Genomic DNA, 25,116 nt, shown 5'->3' on the forward strand with positions numbered 1-25,116 from the left:
GACCAGAGTCTGAGTCCTTCAGGTGCCTTTTGGCAAACTCAAAGCGGGCTGTCATTTGCCTATTACTGAGGAGTGTCTTCCATCTGTCCACTCTACCATAACGGCCTGATTGGTGGAGTGCTGCAGAGATGGTTGTCCTTCTGGAAGGTTCTCCCATCTCCACAGAAGAACTCTGTGTCACGTCCTGACCAGTATAAAGGTTATTTGTTATTGTAGTTTGGTCAGGACGTGGCAGAGGGTATTTGTTTTATGTGGTTCGGGGTGGTGTTTTATGTAGTAGGGCGTTTTATTTATTATTTCCGGGGTTTTGGTCTATGTTCTATGTTTTGGTATTTCTATGTTCTTTCGGGTTTGTTGTATTTCTATGTTTAGGTTAATGGGGGGTTGGACTCTCAATTGGAGGCAGGTGCTTTCTAGTTGCCTCTGATTGAGAGTCCTATATATGGGTAATTGTTTGGGTTAGTGTTCGTGGGAGATTGTTTCTTGTTTTGCCTGTGTGAGCCTTACAAGACTGTTTTGTTGTTCATGAGTTCTTCGTTGTTTGTTATTTTGGTGTTCACTTTATTTTAAAATAAACATCAAGATGAGCATCCACATTCCTGCTGCGTTTTGGTCCTCCATTCCAGATGACAACCGTGACAGAATCTCCCACCACAAACGGACCAAGCAGCGGAGGAATGAGCAACAGGTGGACTTTGAGGAGCAAGGGGAAATTAAGTTGGACCAACGGGAGAAATGGACATGGGAACAGATTATGGCCGGGGAGGGCCCATGGAGAAAATGGAGCGAAGACCGGGAACGCTAGCGAGGAACACGACTGGCGTTGAAGCACGAGAGGCACCCCCAATAATTTTTTTGGGGGGGCACACGGGTAGTTTGGCTGGGCCAAGGGTGAGCCCTAAGCCAGCTCCCCGTGTTTATATGGAGGACCGTATGGAGTGGAGGGCGCCTTGTTTTGCTGAAGTGCGCAGAATCTCGCCCATACGCACGCACAGTCCAGTGCGAGTTATTCCAGCCCCTCGCAGATGCCGTGCTAGAGTGGGCATCCAGCCTGGTAGGAGGATGCCTGCGCAGCGCGTCTGGTCACCGGTGCGCCTCCTAGGACCAGGCTACCCTACGCCCGCTCTACGCACGGCAACCATCAGGCCCCTGCACAGCCCAGTTCGCCCTGTACTAGCACCCCGCTCGTACAGGGCTACTAGTTCCATCCAGCCAGGACGGGTTGTGCAGGAGGTGAGATCAAGACCGCCTGTGCGCCTCCATGGCCCGGTGTTTCCAGTTCCTGTCTTTCGTGCGGACTAGGAAGTGCGAAACCCCAGTCTGGCACGTCCAGTACCAGCACCACGCACCAGGCTTCCAGTGCGTCAGCCCAGTCCGACTCGTCCTGTTCTCGCTCCCCGCACTGGCCATGAGGTGCGTGTCCCCAGTCTGGCACGTCCAGTACCAGCACCACGCACCAGGCTTCCAGTGCGTCAGCCCAGTCCGACTCGTCCTGTTCCCGCTCCCCGCACTAGCCCTGAGGTGCGTGTCCCCAGTCTGGCACGTCCAGTACCAGCACCACGCACCAGGCTTCCAGTGCGTCAACCCAGTCCAACTTGGCCTGTTCCCGCTCCCCGCACTAGCCCCGAGGTGCGTGTCCCCAGGCTGATACCTCCAGTACCAGCACCACGCATCAGGCTTCCAGTGCGTCAGCCCAGCCTCGAGAGTTCGGCAGTAATGTGCAGTCCAGAGTATCCGGCAACAGTGTCCAGTCAGGAGTTGCCAGAGTGGCCCGCCGCGCCGGATCAGCCAGAGTGACCCGCCGCGCCGGATCTGCCAGAGTGGCCCACCGCGCCGGATCTGCCAGAGTGGCCCGCCGCGCCGGATCTGCCAGAGTGGCCCGCCGCGCCGGATCTGCCAGAGTAGCCCGCCGCGCCGGATCTGCCAGAGTGGCCCGCCTGCCCGAAGCTGCCAGAGTGGCCCGTCGACCCGGAACCGAGGGGGTCTGCCTGTGACCCGGAACCGAGGGGGTCTGCCTGTGACCCGGAACCTAGAGGGTCTGCCTGTGACCCGGAACCGAAGGAGTCTGCCTGTGACCCAGAACCGGGTGAGTCTGCCTATGACCCGGAACCAAAGGAGTCTAGCAGCAACCCGGAACTGAGTAAGTCTATTAATGATCCAGAACTAAATATAAGTAACTGTGTTTCTAATGAGTCTGCCGACAGTGTGGAATGGAAGAGGTCTGCCTATGATCCGGAACGAGGGGAGTCTGCCTACGGCCCGAAACGGATTAAGTCTGTCTGCATTCTGGAGGACAGTAGGCCGGAGCCTGAACCACCATCTGTATAGGTGGGTTGGGGAGGGGGGGTGTAGCACAAGTGCTGTCGGTGACGGCAGCCACCCTCCCTTCCTCCCTTTAGTTTAGGGGGATTTTTGTTGTTGTTGTTGTTTTGTTTTTTTGTGAGGTGCATCCGGGGTCTGCACCTTTAGGGGGGGGGGGGGGGGGGGTACTGTCACGTCCTGACCAGTATAAAGGTTATTTGTTATTGTAGTTTGGTCAGGACGTGGCAGAGGGTATTTGTTTTATGTGGTTCGGGGTGGTGTTTTATGTAGTAGGGCGTTTGATGTATTATTTCCGGGGTTTTGGTCTATGTTCTGTTTTGGTATTTCTATGTTCTTTCGGGTTTGTTGTATTTCTATGTTTAGGTTAATGGGGGGTTGGACTCTCAATTGGAGGCAGGTGCTTTCTAGTTGCCTCTGATTGAGAGTCCTATATATGGGTAATTGTTTGGGTTAGTGTTCGTGGGAGATTGTTTCTTGTTTTGCGTGTGTGAGCCTTACAAGACTGTTTTGTTGTTCGTTCGTTCTTCGTTGTTTGTTATTTTGGTGTTTTCTTGGTCTAAATAAATATCAAGATGAGCATCCACATTCCTGCTGCGTTTTGGTCCTCCATTCCAGACGACAACCGTGCCACTCTGGAGCTCTGTCTCCCCTGATTGCTCAGTTTGGCTGGGGCAGCCAGCTCTAGGAAGAGTTTTGGTGGTTCCAAACTTCTTCCATTTAAGAATGATGCACATACAACAGATGTGTGCCTTTCCAAATCATGTCCAATCAATTGAATTTAACATAGGTGTACTCCAATCAAGTTTTAGAAACATCTCAAGGATGATCAATGGAGACAGGATGCACCTGAGCTCAATTTCAACTCTTATAGCAAAGGGTCTGAATATTATGTAAATACAGTATTTATGTTTTTTCTTTTGAATACATTGGCAAGAATTTCTAAAAAAGTGTTTTCACATTGTCATTATGGGGTATTGTGCGTAGATAGTTTTATTTAATACATTTTAGAATAAGGCTGTAACGTAACAACGTGTGGAAAAAGTCAAGGGGTCTGAATAATTTCCGAATGCACTGTAGCTGATATGGCTGACTTCCTTAAACAAATGAAGTTTCTACTGACAATTGAGATGTACAAAGTATGGCATAAAGGAACGATGAGTGGATAAAAGACAATTCGGAACTTTGATTAAGACATTAATGAGCGAGCTAAGACGGATGTAGTCAATATGACTATTTGTTCAGCACTTTTGAAATGAATTCAGAACATGGGCCGTTCTTACAGTATTCTCCGTGTACACCAAGTCAGGATAAATAAAGGGGGAATATAAGCAGACAATGAAAGTTCTTACAATATTCGGTGATGGCATTTATCTAAAACAGGCTATAGGCTATATGTGCACCACCAAGTCAAACCAGTAGGCTAAGTTATGAGGGGGAAAGGGACCAAATTACTAGGGTGAGGCACATGGGCTACTAACAGCTTACTACACAACATACAGTTAGTATTACTTTCTTAGCTACAGTATACATATCTCCCTGGTATATTACATAATTTATGCAGCAGCATACAAGACATTTTTTAACTCACCTTGTTGTTTCTGTGATCACTTGAACAGGAAGGTGGTGCAGCGGTCTTTCTTGTGGACATATTTTGTCATGAAACTTTGTCATCAAAGTCTGGCATTCTCTGAATTTATGGTGCTTTCAAGACAACTTGGAACTCGGGAAAAAAACAAGGTTAAATCATGACGTCAGTGATCTTCAGGTCGGAGCTCTAGAAAGAGGCCCGAGTTCCTGACTTGGAATTCCGAGTTGGATGACCATTCAAAATGTATTTTCCCAGTCGGAGCTCATTTTTTTCCAAGTTCCCAGTTGTCTTGAACTCACTGAAGTCTGAGATTTCCCAGTCTTGAGTTTCTATCTGTTTTGAACACGGTAGAAGTCATGCTGGATTGACAGCATGGCCAATGTATTCAACCTTTTCCTGGCCCATGGTGTTGCGTGTGAATGTTTATCTTTTTAAGCTTGGAAAAGAGACCCTTAAACTGAGACTTGGGCCACACACATTCACCACTGAATAGCAGGCAGGGGAAGCAAAATAGTGATTGCTTTGCAACTTTTGCAGTTAGCCACTGATTCCTTCCAAACCACTAATTGTTAAATTGTGTAATGTTTAAGTCCAAAGGCCGATGAGCACCGATACATTTGATCTATAATTTCTCTTCATATGACAAGGATTGAAAAGGTTTTGCCAGTAGATTGTCGACGTGAATTATGACGATGACTGCTTGTCTAGCTTGCTAGCTAATATTTTGAAAGTACGATGTTGACATGATCAGTCCAATCAAACTACAGTAGATATAACATGATTTGACATCATTTTATCTGTGGCCAATGATCTTGAGCCTTCTTGGATGGGCACTTCTAATGTAAGTCTATTGCAGCTGCCTAGCACTCCCTGTAGATTCTGTGGTGATGTATTGTCCCCATGAGTGACAGAACACTGAGCCAATCACTGTGCAACTAGAGTAGATTACCAACGCCTATGCTCTGTATTTTCCGCTGACTGCCCCTCCATTACAGAAAGCACTCAGCTAGGCGGAAACACCTGCATTTGGGAGCTGCCTTAGTCAAGAAAGCAAAAAAGAGACCATGTTTGTATTCAGCTTTATTAACTCAATAAAAATATTTTTACATTATTTGCAATCTGATATGTGACTTGTATTTATGCCAAAAGAACAGAGAAAAAACAGGCACCAATTGTATTTTTATATTTTAGTATTTTTTTGTATTTAGTATTTTTTTGTTGCTAAAGCCCCACCTGCCCTAAATGATGGGTCATCACTGGTCTTAATAGCTATCATATGTCTGTCATGCCTTTCAAGTTACATATTTATTGTGCAAGACAGACATTTGTAATGCACCTCAGGCTGAAAAGCAATGCTAGAGGCTTGACAGTGAAGCCAGTGGCTGACTGCCTGCATGCATGCCTGACTTCTTTATGTATGTAATATATATATATTGTTGCGTTTGCAAGACCACTGTGTTCTGGCTATATGTGGTGTCAGCTGGATGCGGGGGTTTACGAATTCAGGGCAAATCAAAGAGGATTGCGTTCTGGTGGGTCCTTTTTTTCTTCACTTTTCCAATAACAGACCCATGCATATAATAATAGCAACAGACAACGTACTACCTATTTGCTAGTAACAACGCATTTTAAAACCCATTTACAATAAAAACGGTAGGACACAGAGGGATTACTTCTGTTAGACTGGTCCAAGATCTGTTTTCGATATAATTTAAACTCCTTCATTGATGACATTGACAAGGAGTGGCATGATGATGGCACAAACAGACTGGTACCCTACCATCACAGGCTACCTATGTTACGTTAGCTGGTGTGAAATAACACATAGATAATGTTGCTACTGGTTCAGTGGTTGGTATATCTGTTGCGGGTTTTCCTTCATGTCGAGCTATAGCTAGGCTATTCCCCGGCATTGTAACACGTTTCCCATATGACAATATGCTTTAGTTGAGGGAAAGTGTAGTATTCTGTTGAACACATTTGAGAAATAAGCTCATTACCCGATTGATTTGGCTCAAGTTGAGATGGACTTATACAAAAGCAAAGGCTTACCTAACGGTTCTGTTAATCATTGTTCCAATTTGTTATTGCTGCTGTAGCCTGGCGCTAGCCACATCTCCAACCGTGACGTGACATAGGCTATGTAGGCTACTGTATGTACACGGAGCTACACTAACAGCGCAACATACACTGAGTATACAAAACATTAAGGACACCTTTCCATGATGTAGACCAGGGTTCCCCAAGTTTTCTGAGCAAAACAATATTTTAATTGTGGAATTTTCAATGTTGTACATAAATGACTAAAAACACCAGGAAATCAGTGATTTGAATTTAAGAAATCTGTTCCCAAGTATTCCCGCGCATAATAGAGAGGCACGTGATCGTATACAAACGTAAGCCAGGTTTGACATTTTTATGTTTAAGTCAAACATATCTGTTTGGGCTTCTTGCGGTCAATTTGCAGTCTGCAAATTATTTGTAGGCAAATTATGTTCTGGCCCCCGACCATAAACACCAGAAAAGAATTGTCTGAGCTGAATCAATTTGATGATCATAGACATAGCCTGACCAGGTGAATTCAGGTGAAAGCTACGATCCCTTATTGATGTCACTTGATAAATCCACTTCAACCAAAGGAGACAGGTTAAATAATATTTTTTAAGCCTTGAGACAATTGAGACATGAATTGTGTATGTGTGCCATTCAGAGGGTGAATAGGCAAGAAAGACAAAATATTTAAGTGCCTTTGAACAGGGTATAGTAGTAGATGCCAGGTGCACTGGTTTGTGTTAAGAACTGCAATGCTGCTGTTTTTTTTCTTCGTGTGTATCAAGAATGGTCCATCACCTAAAGCACATCCAGCCAACTTGACACAACTGTGGGAAGCATTGGAGTCAACATGGGCCAGCATCCCTGTGGAACGCTTTGGACACCTTGTAGTCCATGCCACGACAAATTGAGTCTGTTCTGAGAGCAACTCAATATTAGGAAGGTGTTCTTAATGTTTTGGACACTCAGTGTAAAATAGCTGATGATCTCTGTTCATGCTTGCTCACATGTCAATGTCATGATGACTCTTATTCTATTCAGTCTGAACTAGCTGCAGCCAAGGATTCAGAATCTGCTCCTATTCCCTGTTTCATGGCAGTCACTCCAATGATAGCTTTTGTTCAGTCTCGTCTGTACAAAATAAGCTGTGTATTATTACTCGGTTACATCAATATTGTTTTGGTTGTTAGCGTGTTGACATTAATCAGTTCTAAAACTGCTGCCACTACGGTTAATTCTATTATAGTGGCTGTTTGAGTGACAGCTGTTGTTTGCAGGGTTGTGAGTTGAACTGATGTGTTGGGGTGACAAACACGGTGTTATAATACAGTTGAAGTTGGAAGTTTACATACACCTTAGCCAAATGCATTTAAACTCAGTTTTTCACCATTTCTGACAGTTAATCCTAGTAAAAATTCCCTGTCTTAGGTCAGTTAGGATCACCACTTTATTTTAAGAATGTGAAATGTCAGAATAATAGTAGAGATTTATTTCAGCTTTTATTTCTTTCATCATATTCGCAGTGGGTCAGGAGTTTACATACACTCAATTAGTATTTGGTAGCAATAACTTTAAATTGTTTAACTTGGGTCAAACGTTTTGGGTAGCCTTCCACAAGCTTCCCACAATAAGTTGGGTGAATTTTGGCCCATTCCTCCTGACAGAGCTGGTGTAACTGAGTCAGGTTTGTAGGCCTCCTTGCTCGCACACGCTTTTTCAGTTCTGCCTACAAATTGTCTATAGGATTGAGGTCAGGGCTTTGTGATTGCCACTCCAATATCTTGACTTTGCTGTCCTTAAGCCATTTTGCCACAACTTTGGAAGTATGCTTGGGGTCATTGTCCATTTGGAAGACCCATTTGCAACCAAGCTTTAACTTCCTGACTGATGTCTTGAGATGTTGCTTCAATATATCCACATAATTTTCCCGCCTCGTGATGCCATCTATTTTGTGAAGTGCACCAGTCCCTGCTGCAACAAAGCACCCCACAACATGATGCTACCACCCCCGTGCTTCACGGTTGGGATGGTGTTCTTCGGCTTGTAAGCCTCCCCCTTTTTCCTCCAAATATAACGATGTGGCTTCTTCCTTGCTGAGCGGCCTTTCAGGTTATGTCGAAATAGGACTCGTTTTACTGTGGATATATATATTCCTCCAGCATCTTCACAAGGTCTTTTACTGTTGTTCTGGGATTGATTTGCACATTTCGCACTAAAGTACGTTCATCTCTAGGAGACAGAACGCATCTCCTTCCTGAGATGTATGCGTGGTCCCATGGTGTTTATACTTGTGTACTATTGTTTGTACAGATGAACGTGGTACCTTCAGGCGTTTGGAAATTGCTCCCAAGGATGAACCAGACTTGTAGAGGTCTACAAAACATTTTCTGGGGTCTTGGCTGATTTCTTTTGATTTTCCCATGATGTCAAGCAAAGAGGCACTGAGTTTGAAGGTAGGCCTTGAAATACATCCACAGTTACACCTCCAATTGACTCAAATGATGTCAATTAGCCTATCAGAAGCTTCTAAAGCCATGACATTTTCTGCAATTTTCCAACCTGTTTAAAGGCACAGTCAACTTAGTGTATGTAAACTTCTAACCCACTGGAATTGTGATACAGTGAATTATATGTGAAATAATCTGTCTGTAAACAATTGTTGGAAAAATGACTTGTGTCATGCACAAAGTAGATGTCCTAACCGACTTGCCAAAACTATAGTTTGTTAACAAGAAATTTGTGGAGTGGTTGAAAAACGAGTTTTAATAACTCCAACCTAAGTGTATGTAAACTTCCGACTTCAACTGTAGATGCGTGCTAGGACGTAGAGGGATGGTATCCATAGAAATAGATAAGGACATATAGGGTTATCTTCTCTTCCCAATAGCCCATGAACCTTCCTCCATCTACAATGTTGAGTTGATGAACATTGCACGCATCCATTATATTTCCAGGGGATTCCCTTGCTCTAAGATGATCCCTTCAGACATGTGGTTGATACCTTGATGCTCTCTCTCTCCCTGGCCCCCTGAAAGAGGAAGTGGACAGTGCTTCCTGGCAGTGGCAGGAGAAGTGTGATGGTCATGGAGAAAGAGAGTCTCGTGGTTGCTGGTTATTATAAAGATGCTTGTGACAAATATTGCCCGAAAATCTGCTGATCAGTGCAGTTTGGGGCCAGTAACTTGAATCCAGAGTCTATTTACATCTGGCACGTTGACTGCTAGTTCCCCCAGACTAAAGTGCGGGAGAGGAAGAGTTCCAATACATAACTCTATCTGGCATATGAACTCTGTCTTTCAAAGATAATTAGTAAAAATCCAAATATCTTCACAGATCTTCATTGTAAAGGGTTTAAACACTGTTTCCCATGCTTGTTCAATGAACCATAAACAATTAATAAACATGCATCTGTGGAACGGTCGTAAAGACACTAACAGATTACAGATGGTAGGCAATTAAGGTCATAGTTATGAAAACTTAGGACACTAAAGAGACCTTCCTACTGACTCTGAAAAACACCAAAATAAAGATGCCCTGCTCATCTGCGTGAACGTGCCTTAGGCATGCTGCAAGGAGGCATGAAGACTGCAGATGTGGCCAGGGCAATAAATTGCAATGTCCATACTGTGAGACACCTAAGACAGCGCTACAGGGAGACAGGATGGACAGCTGATTGTCCTTGCAGTGGCAGACCACGTGTAACAACACCTGCACAGGATCGGTACATCCGAACATCACACCTGCGGGACAGGTACAGGATGGCAACAACAACTGCCCGAGTTACACCAGGAACGCACAATCCCTCCATCAGTGCTCAGACTGTCCGCAATAGGCTGAGAGAGGCTGGACTGAGGGCTTGTTGGCCTGTTGTAAGGCAGGTCCTCACCAGACATTACCGGCAACAACGTCGCCTATGGGCACAAACCCACCGTCGCTGGACCAGACAGGACTGGCAAAAAGTGCTCTTCACTGACGAGTCGCGGTTTTGTCTCACCAGGGGTGATGGTCGGATTTGCGTTTATCGTTGAAGGAATGAGCGTTACACCGAGGCCTGTACTCTGGAGCAGAATCGATTTGGAGGTGGAGGGTCCGTCATGGTCTGGGGCGGTGTGTCACAGCATCATCGGACTGAGCTTGTTGTCATTGCAGGCAATCTCAACACTGTGCGTTACAGGGAATGGTACCCTTCCTGCAGGCTGATCCTGACATGACCCTCCAGCATGACAATGCTACCAGCCATACTGCTCGTTCTGTGCGGGATTTCCTGCAAGACAGGTATGTCAGTGTTCTGCCATGGTCAGCGAAGAGCCCGGATCTCAATCCCATTGAGCACGTCTGGGACCTGTTAGATCGGAGGGTGAGGGCTAGGGCCATTCCCCACCAGAAATGTCTGGGAACTTGCAGGTGCCTTGGTGGAAGAGTGGGGTAACAGCTCACAGCAAGAACGGGCAAATCTGGTGCAGCCCATGAGGAGGAGATGCACTGCAGTACTTAATGCAGCTGGTGGCCACACCAGATACTGACTGTTACTTTTGATTTTGACCCCCCCCCCCCCCCCCCCCCCCTTTGTTCAGGGACACATTATTCAATTTCTGTTAGTCACATGTCTATGTTCAATCAAATATTTACACGTTAAGTTTGCTGAAAATAAACGCAGTTGACAGTGAGAGGACGTTTCTTTTTTTGCTGAGTTTATTATGCAGAAGTTAAATCCTATCACACATGACAAGTCATGGATCTGAATAGGATGGGAATGTAGGATCTCTCTGACTCTGTATGTTTGAAAACTGTTTCTTTATGTGTGATAGACTGTATGTTTGTTTTATCTCAACTCTCTCTTTCTCTGTCTCTATTTCTCTCTTTCTCTGTGTCTATTTCGCTATCTCGCTCTCTCTTTGTCTCTATATCTCTTTCTCTCTCTATTTCTCTCTCCCTCTTTCATTCTCTCTCTCTGTCGCAATTTCTCTTTGCCCGCCACCTACTCTTTCCCAGGGCATTTCCATAGAGAACTTCTCATCTTCATGGTGTGATGGGCTGGCGTTCTGTGCACTCATCCATCGCTTCTTCCCAGATGCTTTTGACTTCTCAGCCCTGAACGCATCTGAGAGAGAGAAGAACTTCACCCTGGCCTTCAACACAGCAGAGTACCAAGCTCTGTGTGTCTGAATGTGTTGTAAAGTAATCATCCTCTCTCTCTCTCTCTCTCTCTCTCTCTCTCTCGCTCTGTCTATATTTCTATCTCTCTCTCTGTCTCTATTTCTCTCTTTCTCTCTCTCTCTGTCTCTTTTGACGTATGCGGTCATGGATTTGAGGAAGTTAAGCTGTGTTCTGGCAAAGAGGGTCTTGTGATCCGAGGTGTAAAAACTGAATTATGACACTATCAGATCTTGTGGTCGTTATTCATAGTTTACTTACATCACCCATCACCCACCCTTCCAGCCCTTTTGACTTTACTAGTAGGGAGTGAATGAGTGAGAGAGGGAGCACATGAATGTCAAAGGCTAAGTGCTAATGCCCTTGATACACATTGAAAGACACTGGTCATTCACTAGCAATGTAAATAGCAACAGTTTAGACAAGCAAAACAGTACAGACAAATGAACAGTCCTTTTTACAGATGGGCAATATTGGAAGTATCTCTCCCATATGTCATTTAATTTGCTTTCATGGCGTGTATTAGCTTTCTTTCGTTGTATCTTTTCCTTCACATTCATGTGTTCGCCATCAGAGAAAACCCTGAAAATAGGACTTCCTTTGGCGAGAAAGAGAGAGATTTGTGGGGAGAGGAGGGGTCAAATGAAGGGGAGGGGACACTGGGTGGAAAGAACGCTATATAAACTATAAAAGAGAGTTGAGGGAAGAAAGGGGAGTAGTTTTCCAAGAGTAGCTGGAGATCTTCTTCTGAACTGTGAGTAAGTGGTTCATGTGTCCACAGAACTGAATGTTGCGACAGTTGTTTCTTTTTTATTACATCTACTTTCTTTGGCAATATGTTTGGAATGTTAGAAATGTATGTTTGCCTTCAATGCGACTGCAGCAAAATGCAATGGCCAGTCGATCAAAACGACACAGAAAAGCATTATTTTAGGGTATATGCTATTCAAGAGGGCATTCAAGAGAGTCATTGAGATTTGAAATCACTTTCAGAGAAGAGATGGGCTTTTAAAAATCTTTGTTGGGTTTTGTTTTCTGATTTTCTCTTTTTCTCTCTTAGGTGAAGTGACTCCACCAGGGAACCTAAAAAGAGTGAAAGTGCGGGACAAGACCATGCTGGGTTGTAAGGGTGAGGCGGTGGTGCGGCGGTGGCTGACCCTGGTCACGGGACTGCTGGAGTGCCTGTGTTTTGCGGGGGCCGTTTTTGGCTGGGCCTCCCTGGTGTTCGTCCTGAAGACGGAAGGGTACTTCAGCTACCTGTGTGTCAACACTACCAGGGTCAATGGAACACAATTCCTCGGTCAGTGACTGAGACACCTCACCATCCCGTTTCAAACACATTCTCACATAATGTATAATTTGTTTGGATTCACAGTATATCTTACAATACAAATTAATATGTTTAAGGTCATCAGAGGCCTGGGCACACTCATGCACACACACACACCTGCCCATACTGACAGAACTCTGTGTGTGTGTGTGTGTGTGTGTGTGTGTGTGTGTGTGTGTGTGTGTGTGTGTGTGTGTGTGTGTGTGTGTGTGTGTGTGTGTGTGTGTGTGTGTGTGTGTGTGTGTGTGTGTGTGTGTGTGTGTGTGTGTGTGTGTGTGTGTGTGTGTGTGTGTGTCAGACTGCAGTGCTCAGGATGAACAGTTCTCCCTCATCTTCACCATCGCTTCCTTCATGAACAACTTCTTGCTGCTGCCCAATGGCTTCCTGTTCGACCGTTTTGGCACCATGGTGGCCAGGCTGCTGGGAATGTGAGTCTTTTTGTAAACATGTTATAACGCATCATTAAGCTGCACAGGGTTGATAACCTATATTCAACCATATCCATAACGTAAACAACCTAATGCAGTAGTGTCACTAAAACAAGATCCTGAGCACAGCTATATGAGCCTTGTCTTATCTTATCTTGAGACTGTATCTTGACCTTTCACGCAAATCCCCCGTTGACATCAACCATTGATTTGCGCTTAGTCTTGAGTTACCCGCGATGGTTTGGCCTTACGTGAAGACAGTATATTATAGAGTCTTGTTAAATGTTTAAGAATCTGTTCAGAGTTAATGAGGCTTTAATACGTGCCTAATCTCATGGGAGTTGAGATTTCTTTGTCTCTGGTCGATGCTGCACTAACGGCTCATTTTATGGCTGTTGGACTGAGAGACCGTCGAAAAGCACAGTGCTATGAAGCAGCCAGACAGCTGGCAATAAGGCCCGAGGGGGTGTGTTTTATAACCAATATACCCCGGCTAAGGGTTGTTCTTATGCACAACGCAACGGGGAGTGCCTGGATACAGCCATTAGCCGTGGTATATTGATCATATACCACAAACCCCCCAGGTGCATTTTTGCTATTATAAACTGGTTAAGAACATAATTAGAGCAGTAATTTTCTGTCATACCTGTGGTATATTGTCTGATATACCACAGCTTTCAGCCAATCAGCATCCAGGACCCAAACTACCCAGTTTATAATACTAAACTAAACACAGTCTGCCATTACCTCAGCCATAACAGAGAACCTCTATTAGTCTCTCTTTTTACCACTCTCTCCAACAGTTTCACTCTGTCCCTGCCTATCTGTCTCTCTGTTTGTGGTATCTAAGTGACGGTGGAAAGCATGAGGACGTGTACCCTCCAGTGCTAAGTCACTCTTTTTCTGGCTGTTACACCCTGCTATTTCCTTTGGAGGGGTTCCCATGTCTGTTCACACTAACAGATGTGGAGTAAGCTCTGGGAGGTGCAAGGGAGAGGGGAATTGTGTGCGTGTGTGTGCATGTGTGTGTGTTTGTGTGAGTGAAAGAGAGAGAGAGAGAGAGAGAGAGAGAGAGAGAGAGAGAGAGAGAGAAAACAAAGCCAAGGATAGGCCAATTTAAAGTGCTGGGGAAGGTGTGAGTTGAGTTGTCTGGGCTTCTAGTTTCCTGTTTGAGTAGATTGGACTCAATGCCTAGTTATCCAAGAAACGGTGCAAGACAGCGCCAGAGGACAAGCACTGCCAGAGGTAAGGAATGGAGGGAATGGACATGCCAAGCAGAGAGGGAATGAGAAAGAGGAATGAAGTTGGACAGGGTGGGAGACATTTACAGATATAGTTAAGGGCTGGGGGTTATGTTGTTGACTGTGAGTGTTCAGGGTGTGGTTGAGCCTGGGGTGGGTGCGGTTAGACTGGGCCAACTAGGGTTAATGTGGCACAGACCCAGTTACTGAAAAAACCTTCCATAGCCCCAGATTCCAAATCTGCATCAACAAACTCCCCATACATCGCCTCCTAAGCCAATCAGAAGCAAGTTTTCACTCTAGGTGGAGGGGAAATGAAAAGAGAAGGAATGCAAATAGAGAGAGGATAGAGACTAGAGAGAGAGAGGTTTATGTGTAACTCTGTGTTGTTGTTTTTGTCGCACTGCTTTGCTTTCTCTTGGCCAGGTCACAGTTGTAAATGAGAACTTGTTCTCAACTGGCCTACCTGGTTAAATAAAGGTGATATAAATAAAAATAAAAGAGGTTGAGATGTGACCTAGACCTCGTAGCTAGGACCAGGAAAACACAGCTAATGTGGGCTAGGATAGTGGGAGGAACAACCAGAGGGCAAGAATATGTGAAGTTAAACTGATTATTTTTTAACATTACCCTCTGACTGGTCTCATTGTGACATTGTGTTTCTGATTGTCAGCAAGTGTGTATGTGTGTGTCTTCTCCAGATCAATGTACACCTCTGGTGCCTTGTTTGTGGCCTTCTCAAGTTCAGGTAAAATCATTGACTTTTCAAAAACAGGCTTTATGGCACAGCTTACCCAAACCCCATGGCGTTTGATACATTTTTAGCAACAGTTGGAACGTTTGTTACACTTATGTCAGCAATTCGCAAGATTTCAAGAGAACTAAGTCTGTTCTTTTTTTCTCTCAGCTCTGTCCGTCCTCCTCTTCCCGGCGCTGTCCTGCATCTCTGTGGGAGGCATCTTGTTTCTGGTCACCAACATGCAGGTCTGCTCTCTTATTCATTACCTCCCGAATAAACATCAGTCATGTACACAGCAGTCCTCAGGACAGAGGAGTTCTCTTAGTAATTAAAGAGGACCATGACTGAGAACACACTCATGATATAGCATAGCCTTGCCTTGGGCCATGATTTTGCTTCCGTTTGACTTGGGGTTTTGTCTGTCTGTGGTATGTACTCATGAAATATGCTTCACCTCTCTGTTACTCCTGTAGATAGGCAACCTGTTTGGTTCCGCTCGCTCCACCATCATCACCCTCTACAATGGTGCTTTCGACTCCTCCTCCGCACTCTTCCTCATCATCAAGGTAAGACACACACACACACAGAGATTATAAATTGATAGCTGTCAATGAGGTAATGATTATGATGATGGTGGTGATGATGATGGTGATGATGATGATGATGATGGTGATAATGATGCCATCCCTCCTGCCTCTCTTCTGCTCTAGCTGCTATTTGAGGCTGGGATCTCTCTGCGTGCCTCTTTCCTCTTCCTGGCTGCGTGTGGCATCATCCACCTGGTCAGGACCTTCCTCCTGCTACCCAGAACACACATCCCCTACCCCCTCCCTGAGGGCTACACCTACGGGTAAGAACACATCCCCTACCCCCTCCCTGAGGGCTACACCTACGGGTAAGAACACATCCCCTACCCCCTCCCTGAGGGCTACACCTACGGGTAAGAACACATCCCCTACCCCCTCCCTGAGGGCTACACCTACGGGTAAGAACACATCCCCTACCCCCTCCCTGAGGGCTACACCTACGGGTAAGAACACATCCCCTACCCCCTCCCTGAGGGCTACACCTACGGGTAAGAACACCTAGGTGAAAGAACAGGAGATGGACAGAAAATAGACTCAGGGAAAGAAGTGAATACATGTCTGCTGAGTGTTTGTTGCTCTTAGCAGAAGCGCTAACAAAATAGAGACCCCAGCACACCCCCTGTGGCTCCAGTCTGTCTGTTTTCTGTGTGACTCTAACCAGTGTTGCTATTACTTCCTGTGACAGAATAAACTGTGGCCAGACCAAGACCTTCAGCCCGGAGCAGACAGCAGCAATTGCCAGCGTGCAGAGTGATGATGTCATGGAGGAAATGCCTTTTAACAAGGAGAGCGTAGAGAAAGGTGTGTAGATTTCGGTTAACTTGATATCAGCCCTTCTCGTTCCCTTGCCCCATATATTCATGATTGGTTGACCATACAGACCTTGTTAACTGCAATTACATAATCTGTGTGTATTTGTGACTGATTTGACCTCTTCCTCGCCTTACCCCACACCCCCACCCCCTCTCAGTGGCTACTTTCTGGGAGTGTTTCCTGTCCAAGTTCTTCCTCTGGCACCTGGTGTGGCTATCTGTCATGCAGCTGAGGCACTACCTGTTCATCGGCACCCTCAACCCCATGCTGCAGAGACTGACCCAGGGAGAACCCTCTCTAGGTACACACTCACACACACACACACACTTACAAATGCCTATTATCAGACATTATACTTATGCATCAGACATTATACTTATGCCAAAACTATGTGGACACCCCTTCAAATTAGTGTCTGCCGGCTATTTCAGCCACACCCGTTGCTGACAGGTGTATAAAATCGAGCACACAGCCATGGAATATCCATAGACGAGCATTGGTAGTAGAATAGACCGCACTGAAGAGCTCAGTGACTTTCAATGTGGCACCGTCATATGATGCCACCTTTCCAACAAGTCAGTTCTTCAAATTCCTGCTAGAGCTGCGCCGGTCAACTGTAAGTGCTGTTATTGTGAAGTGGAAACATCTAGGAGTAACAACGGCTCAGCTGCGAAGTGGTAGGCCACACATCCTCACAGAATGTGATCGCCGAGTGCTGAAGCACGTAGCGCGTAAAAATGGTCTGTTCTCGGTTGCAACACTCGCTACCGAGTTCCAAGCTGCCTCTAGAAACAACGTCAGCACAAGAACTGTTCATCGCGTGCTTCATGAAATGAGATTCCACATACAAGCCTAAGATCACCATGCACAATGCCAAGCGTCGGCTTGAGTGGTATAAAGCTTGCTGTCATTGGACTCTGGAGCAGTGGATCACGTTCTCTGGAGTGATGAATCACGCTTCACCATCTGGCAGTCCAACGGACCAATCTGGGTTTGGCGTTTGCCAGGAGAATGCTACCTGCCCGACTGCATAGTGCCAACCGTAAAGTTTGGTGGAGGAGGAATAATGGTCCGGGGCTGTTTTTCATGTTTCTGGCTAGGCCCCTTAGATCTAGTGAAGCGAAATCTTAACGCTACAGCATACAATAACATTCTAGACGATTCTGTGCTTCCAACTTTGTTGCAACAGTTTGGGAAAGGCCCTTTCCTGTTTCAGCATGACAATGCCCCCGTACACAAAGTGAGGTCCATACAGAAATGGTTTGTCGAGATCGGTGTGGGAGAACTTGACTGGCCTGCACAGAGCCCTGACCTCAACCCCATCGAACACCTTTGGGATGAATTGGATCGCCGACTTCGAGCCTGGCCTAATCGTCCAACATCAGTGCCCAACCTCACTAATGCTCTTGTGACTGAATGGAAGCAACTCCCTGCAGCAACGCTCCAACATCTAGTGGAAAGCCTTCCCAAAAGAGTGGAGGTTGTTATAGCAGCAAAGGGGGGACCAACTCCATATTAATGCCCACGATTTTGGAATAAGATGTACTTTTGGCCATGTAGTGTATTACTGTCTTAACCGTTTATAAATATCTTACTTATGTTTAATAAAGTAGACTTACAAACAAAAGTTGTTTAAAGTGTAACTCTTCTCTCGTTCGAAGCACGTCCTTATTCCGCTCTGTTTTTCCCTGCAGTGAGCACATACACCAATGCTTTTGCTGTGACCCAGCTTTGTGGGGTGCTCTGCGCCCCCTGGAACGGTCTCATCATGGACCGACACAAGGGCAAGCCCAGGGCCACAGGTACAACCTTCACCTCCAGACACTAATACAACCCCTCTACACACACACGTGAAACCTCACACACTCACACTCCAAACCAAACACACAAAGAACGTTCTTTCACAGGTCATTTTGTTTTGCTATGCCAACAATTTCAGAATGTAACAGGCTATTACTGCAATTTCAGTTAAAACTCAATAAAACAAGTCTCAAATATAAGGATGTCTATACATTACAGCTGTTTTCAAATAAATTGCTCTGCTATTAAGAGTTTTACTGGAGGAACATTTGGGCTGCAGAGCCTCTGACCTTCAGTACATTACTGCTTGGAAGAGGGTGACTGAAGTGGTATAGAATGTCGTATGCAACCTAAGGAGTTGGCGTAGAAATGGAGAAGACAGAATTAAATCGAGATTAACATCTTCACACTACTGACATATGTGTTCAAGACGGTATTTTTGTGAAAACTCGTAAGTGAAATTATACTCTAAACTAACTTCAACACCAGATCCCTGAGAACTGTCATGAAGTTGGCCTGTGGGTAAGGTTTATGACCCCCCCATAAATACCTTACTCCCTTCCCTCTCTCTCTGACTATACTGAAGGACTCTTGAATAGCCTTTGTTAAACATAGAGAGTCTGGGAACATCAAACAAGTGGGGGGAAAGGAACCATATTTCAGTGATAGAACCAATTGGAAATATGCGTTGGTACTTAATGAATATGATGTCAGTTCGGGTGTCATCTGAGACATTATGACTGATGACAGGACGACATAAAGTGTATCTGGGAAAGTCTACACATTCTAGTTATCAGATTCACATGGAATTGTTGTGCAATTTAAATGCAATTTAAATGAAACTATTTGTGAAAAGATTAAATGTAATTTTAGCTTCCAAATGAGAGAATTGGGTTTTCATAAGGTTAGAGCGCTGTTCAATCAGTGGCCCGCCCCTGTGAAGAGACATTGGTTATAAACTATGAAACACACCCTTCTCTCCCTCCACTATATAAGCCCGTGACGAAAATGTAACTTTCTGTTCCGAGTACGCGAGGCCTGCAGCCTCTGCGTTTAAAAGGGAGAATAACTTTCTGTTCCGAGGTCGATAGGACGGCGGTCCATACGTTAAAAAGGACTACCATGTCAACTACAGAACTAAGCCAACCTCAGCGTGAGCTTTGGTTGTGAATGGTATGAACTTTGAACTCTTATTCACTAAAGAAGTGAGACCGCCTAGCCGTTGAGTTGGCAACAGCAGCTGTAAACTAGGAAAGGACGGACGACGTATCCAGTCTAACACACAACGAAGATACTACAACGTATCCAATTTACCACCAGAGGCATTCTTCCGAGGACAGGAAGATCTCTGTTGGCCAACACGGCCAGCATCTACGACCAACCTACCGAAGTGCAGCTCAGAGTAAATATTTATTGCATTTTTCTTTTCCAAATGGCCGGTAATTTAGAATGCATAAGATACTGTATTTACGAAAGCTTAGCTTCTCCCTTTGTTCCTCAGTCTTCCCGCTCTTTCATTCAAGCCCATTGTATGATGGCTTTGTGTAACCAGCCATCATACAAGTTCTGTCCCCCAGGGACGTTTTCTGTATGACATAATTTGCATTCTGTGTATATGTAATTCTGTGTGATTAGTTAGGTATTTAGTAAATAAATAATGAAACCCAATTTTGTATTGCTGATTCAACTTGTTAGCCAGGGTTCGTGAAGATAACCAAGACTTTACAACTTTCAGATGAGACTGAAATAAGGTGACGATTAATATTGACTGCTATTGATGTAAAATATTACTAGGTCTTTAAGAGTTTATTTGGAAGATAACAGCTCTATAAACACTCTTTCGTGGTGCCCCAACTTTCTAGTTAATTGCATTTACATTATTAGCTTAATCATGTAATATTAATTACAGAGAAAGGATTTTATAGAATAGCATGTCCGATCACTTAATCCGGCATAGCCAAAGACACGACAACTGCTTGATTCTCTGACCCTGATATCTAACTGTGAAGGGGGCGGGGAAGGGTGTAAAATATGCATGGGTTTGTAAACACAACACTAATCTTATCTGTGTGTTTGTGTGTGTATACGTGTGTGTATATACTGTATGTTTTGGTGTATGTGTGTTGTGTGTGCAGGAGTGAGTGAGAAGGAGGCAGACCTGCGTGCATCAGTGCTCTCCCTGACCCTGACGGCGCTGCAGTGTGTCCTGTTCTCCATCTGTGCCTCCACCCCCTTCCTCTCCCTCCAGTACCTCACCTTCATCATGCAGGTCCTCAACCGATCCTTCCTCTATGGAGGCAATGCAGCCTTCATCAGCATTGCGTGAGTCACACACACACACACACACACACACACACACACACACACACACACACACACACACACACACACACACACACACACACACACACACACACACACACACACACACACACACACACACACACACACACACACACACACACACACACACACACAGAGAGAGAGAGAGAGAGAGAGAGAGACACCAGCTGTTTGCAATAACAAACATTATGCAACAGGATAAGGGGAGTACAGCTAGACGCTCACACCTTCTTAGTGTCATACTTTTGTACAGTAGTAACAAATTTATTAAATCTCCCTTGCCTTACCTCCTTCCCTCCCTCTGTGTAGTTTTCCTCCGTGTCACTTTGGGAAGCTGTACGGTATGATCATGGCTCTGTCTGCAGTGGTGGCTCTGCTGCAGTACCCCTGCTTTACCCTGGTCAAAGGAGTGCTGGGAGGAGACCCACTATACGTGAGTGGAGCTATTGTTATCAGAATGACCAGATAGACTACTTTTACCTTTGGGAGAGCTTTGCAGCAGGCTTTAACCTTTACCATTATGTTCTAATGTGGACTTATTGCAGAGTGGTGACCCCATCTCCCTTCCCCCTCATCAGTCTCTCTCTTTGTTCTCTTTCCTCTACAGGTGAACATAGCCCTGACATTGCTCAGCCTGCTGGCCTTCATCCATCCTGTCTGTGTCTATCTGCACTGTTGTGGCCTGGCAGCCCAGAGGGGTAAACCCAAGGACACCCTCCCCTCCCGCTCCTCCTAGACCAGCTCTAAAAAAGGGAAACAAACACACACTTTAAAAAGGCCATTTCAACCCTCGCTCCTCTGTTTCCTCTCCAGTTTGTATATTATATACAGTTGAAGTCGGAAGTTTACATACACCTTAGCCAAATACATTTAAACTCAGTCTTCCACAATTCCTGACATTTAATCCTAGTAAAATTCCCTGTCTTAGGTCAGTTAGGATCACCACTTTATTTTAAGAATGTGAAATGTCAGAATAATAGTAGAGAGAATTATTTATTTCAGCTTTTATTTCTTTCATCACATTCCCAGTGGGTCAGAAGTTTACATACACTCAATTAGTATTTGGTAGCATTGCCTTTAAATTGTTTAACTTGGGTCAAACGTTTCGGGTAGCCTTCCACAAGCTTCCCACAATAAGTTGGGTGAATTCTGGCCCATTCCTCCTGACAGAGCTGGTGTAACTGAGTCAGGTTTGTAGGCCTCCTTGCTCGCACACACTTTTTCAGTTCTGCCCACAACTTTTCTATAGGATTGAGGTCAGGGCTTTGTGATTGCCACTCCAATACCTTGACTTTGTTGTCCTTAAGCCATTTTGCCACAACTTTGGAAGTTTGCTTGGGGTCATTGTCCATTTGGAAGACCCATTTGCGACCAAGCTTTAACTTCCTGACTGATGTCTTGAGATGTTGCTTCAATATATCCACATAATTTTCCTTCCTCATGATGCCACCTATTTTGTGAAGTGCACCAGTCCCTGCTGCAGCAGAGCACCCCCACAACATGATGATGCCACCCCCGTGCTTCACGGTTGGGATGGTGTTCTTCGGCTTACAGGCATCCCTCATTTTCCTCCAAACATAACGATGGTCATTATGGCCAAACAGTTCTATTTTTGTTTCATCAGACCAGAGGACATTTCACCAAAAAGCAGTGCCTTCTTCCTTGCTGAGCGGCCTTTCAGGTTATGTCGATATAGGACTCGTTTTACTATGGATATAGATACTTTTGTACCTGTTTCCTCTAGCATCTTCACACGGTCCTTTGCTGTTGTTCTGGGATTGATTTGCACGTTTCGCACCGAAGTACGTTCATCTCTCGGAGACAGAACGTGTCTCCTTCCTGAGCAGTATGACGGCTGCGTGGTCCCATGGTGTTTATACTTGTGTACTATTGTTTGTACAGATGAACGTGGTACCTTCAGGCATTTGGAAATTGCTCCCAAGGATGAACCAGAATTGTGGAGGTCTCCAATTTCTTTCTGAGGTCTTGGCTGATTTCTTTTGATTTTCCCATGATGTCAAGCAAAGAGGCACTGAGTTTGAAGGTAGGCCTTGAAATACATCCACGGGTACACCTCCAATTGACTAAAATTATGTCAATTAGCCTATCAGAAGCTTCTAAAGCCATGACATCATTTTCCAGAATTTTCCAAGCTGTTTAAAGGCACAATCAATTTAGTGTATGTAAACCTTTGACCCACTAGAATTGTGATACAGTGAATTATAAGTGAAATAATCTGTCTGTAAACAATTGTTGGAAAAATGACTTGTGTCATGCACAAAGTAGATGTCCTAACCGACTTGCCAAAACTATAGTTTGTTACCAAGAAATTTGTGGAGTGGTTGAAAAACGAGTTTTAATGACTCCAACCGCAGTGTATGTAAACTTACGACTTCAACTGTATATGAGGTATCAGTTAGTTAGCGTTAGGGTTATACATGTCTTATATCAGGATTTTAGCCGATTCTGTCAGAGTGGGATCAAAAACTGTTTACAGACTCCTCCTAAGTGCTAATGTTATTGTTCAGCCCTGCATCGACCGCCCCATTGGGTGGTCTTGGCTACAGCTGAAGCCCATAGGCTACTATTGTATGTATTGTAGCTGAAAACGTATTTGATCTGGTGTATTCTAGCTAGCTAGTCTGCCTCCTTTTATTCCACTTTAAGCAGTATTAACTGTGCACTGTGACACTGCTGCCCAAACCCCTAAACTCAGACTTTCCATTGTAGGACCCACGCACTCAAGGACAACAACACATATAAACAAATCTAGTGTTTACTACTCCTGTTAGAATAAGGATTAATTAATGTGATAATCAGTTTGAGGTATAGGAATTGTTAGGGATTTACAGATCTAAGAAACTGCTCAGGAGAAAGTCAGGAGAAAGAAGATGATCAGATAATGTTGTTGTTCTTTTTTCATCCTGTCATACACAACTGTCTGGCTTACAACATAACAACACGACTGAACTGACCACAGGTTCCACCCTTGGTCCCCAGTGTCTCAAATTCCAAATTCCTTCAGGAGTCTGAGAGACCATATTGGCAGGAAAGGCAATGCAGGTCTGCCAGCTACTGACCTAAACTAGGGGAAACAGTCTTGTTTCCTGGTGGCATTTACCTCCCCCCTCTGAACAAACCGTGTCAGGATGATGATCGAGAACTTTTATAGGGTTTATTTATAGTAGAACAGGATGTGGTAATCACGGCTGATTTTCTATCAGCACACAGTATTGCACAGCACGATCAGCACCCCACTGAATAAACCCGAATGTCTGGTATAGATAGCAGAGATAGACCACTTATGCCTTATACATGGAAGTCAACAACATTGAAGAGACTATTACATTTGTATTGAGAATGTACTGTATTAATTGTGAAGGGATTATTTCAATGCAGGACATGCAGGGACTATAGCATTAGGTGTGTATATATATATATATTTTTTTTTTTTGTAAATTTTTTTACCTTAGCAACTATGTAAAACACTTTAAAATGACAAATAAGTACACATCATACATGTTTTTGTTTATAGTGAACTGTTTATCGATAATAAAACAATGCATGTTCTTTAAACTGCAAAACTTTATGTTTAGGCATTGTTTAAAGTACTTAGGTTAAGCAAAGTGGGAAACATCAGAGGAAACACAGTTCAACTGACAATCGGAGGTCAGCATGCAGGCGCCCGGCCCGCCACAATGAGTCGCTAGAGCGCGATGAGCTAATCCTCAATTACCTAAAATGTGTCATTGGTGTTACTACTCCTACTGGTGACAATGGGAAGACATTTTTTTTTTAAATCTATTAAAATGATGTAAATGATTTCCAAAATGCCATGCCCATATGCCACCGCAATTCAAGAACGACCGTGTGCTAAAGGCGAAGTGAAAATATCAGGTACACATACAGTAGTTTCAAACCCTCCATATCAAGCCTGAAGATGTATGAATGTCCTTCTTTCACATTTCCAGTGAAAAGGCCAAAACAAGCAACGCCACCAAGCAAACAATTCAAAATGATGAGTTGTATAAAAAAAGTATTGATTCAACATGGAGAACAATAAATCCACCGTACATCGTAAGTATGATTAATAAAATAAATTATGCAAAAGTGTTGGCATGAAGATTTAAGAAAAACTGTACAGAAATCTGTATGCCAATGAAAAATGTTAATGTAAATAAAGTGATGTTACATTCATTTATTCTCCAGTTTGACTCTTCATTTGCAGTGGTGTAAAGTACTTCAGTAAAAACACTTTAAAGTACTACATAAGTCATTTTGAGGTATCTGTACTTCACTTTACTATTTATATTTGACAACTTTTACTTTTACTCCACTAAATTCCTAAAGAAAATAAAGTACTTTCTACTCCATACATTTTCCTTGACAACCAAAAGTACTCATTACATTTTAAATGCATAGCAGGACAGGAAAATTGTTCACATAATTCACATACTTATCAAGAGAACATCCCTGGTCATCCGTACTGCCTCTGATCTGTAGGATTCACTAAACACAAATTCTTCGTTTGTAAATGATGTCTGAGTGCTGGAGTATGCCCCTGGCCATTCGTACATTTAAAAAAATGTAAACAATTGTGTCATCTGTTTTGTCTAATATAAAGAATGTGAAATGATTTATACATTTACTTTTGATACTTAAGTATATTTAAAACCAAATACTTTTAGACTTATAATCAAGTCGCATTTTACTGATTGA

The 25,116-nt window shown here is 44.2% G+C and overlaps 1 protein-coding gene across 1 annotated transcript; it reads left to right on the top strand.

Annotated features, from left to right (window-relative positions):
* Positions 1-11,786: 11,786 nt before the first annotated feature.
* Positions 11,787-24,594, top strand: LOC106604658 (equilibrative nucleobase transporter 1). The gene is made up of 13 exons (XM_014199530.3): positions 11,787-11,870; positions 12,177-12,416; positions 12,745-12,874; positions 14,817-14,863; positions 15,023-15,099; positions 15,328-15,420; positions 15,565-15,704; positions 16,127-16,242; positions 16,412-16,555; positions 17,949-18,056; positions 20,190-20,376; positions 20,707-20,830; positions 21,005-24,594. Exons 2-13 carry the CDS (start codon positions 12,230-12,232, stop codon positions 21,131-21,133), a joined length of 1,482 nt encoding a protein of 493 aa, XP_014055005.1. The 5' UTR covers positions 11,787-11,870; positions 12,177-12,229; the 3' UTR covers positions 21,134-24,594.
* The last annotated feature ends 522 nt before the right edge of the window (positions 24,595-25,116 follow it).

The sequence above is a fragment of the Salmo salar genome, chromosome 05 (assembly GCF_965601325.2).
Source record: "Salmo salar chromosome 05, fSalSal1, whole genome shotgun sequence".
Lineage (NCBI taxonomy): Eukaryota > Metazoa > Chordata > Actinopteri > Salmoniformes > Salmonidae > Salmo > Salmo salar.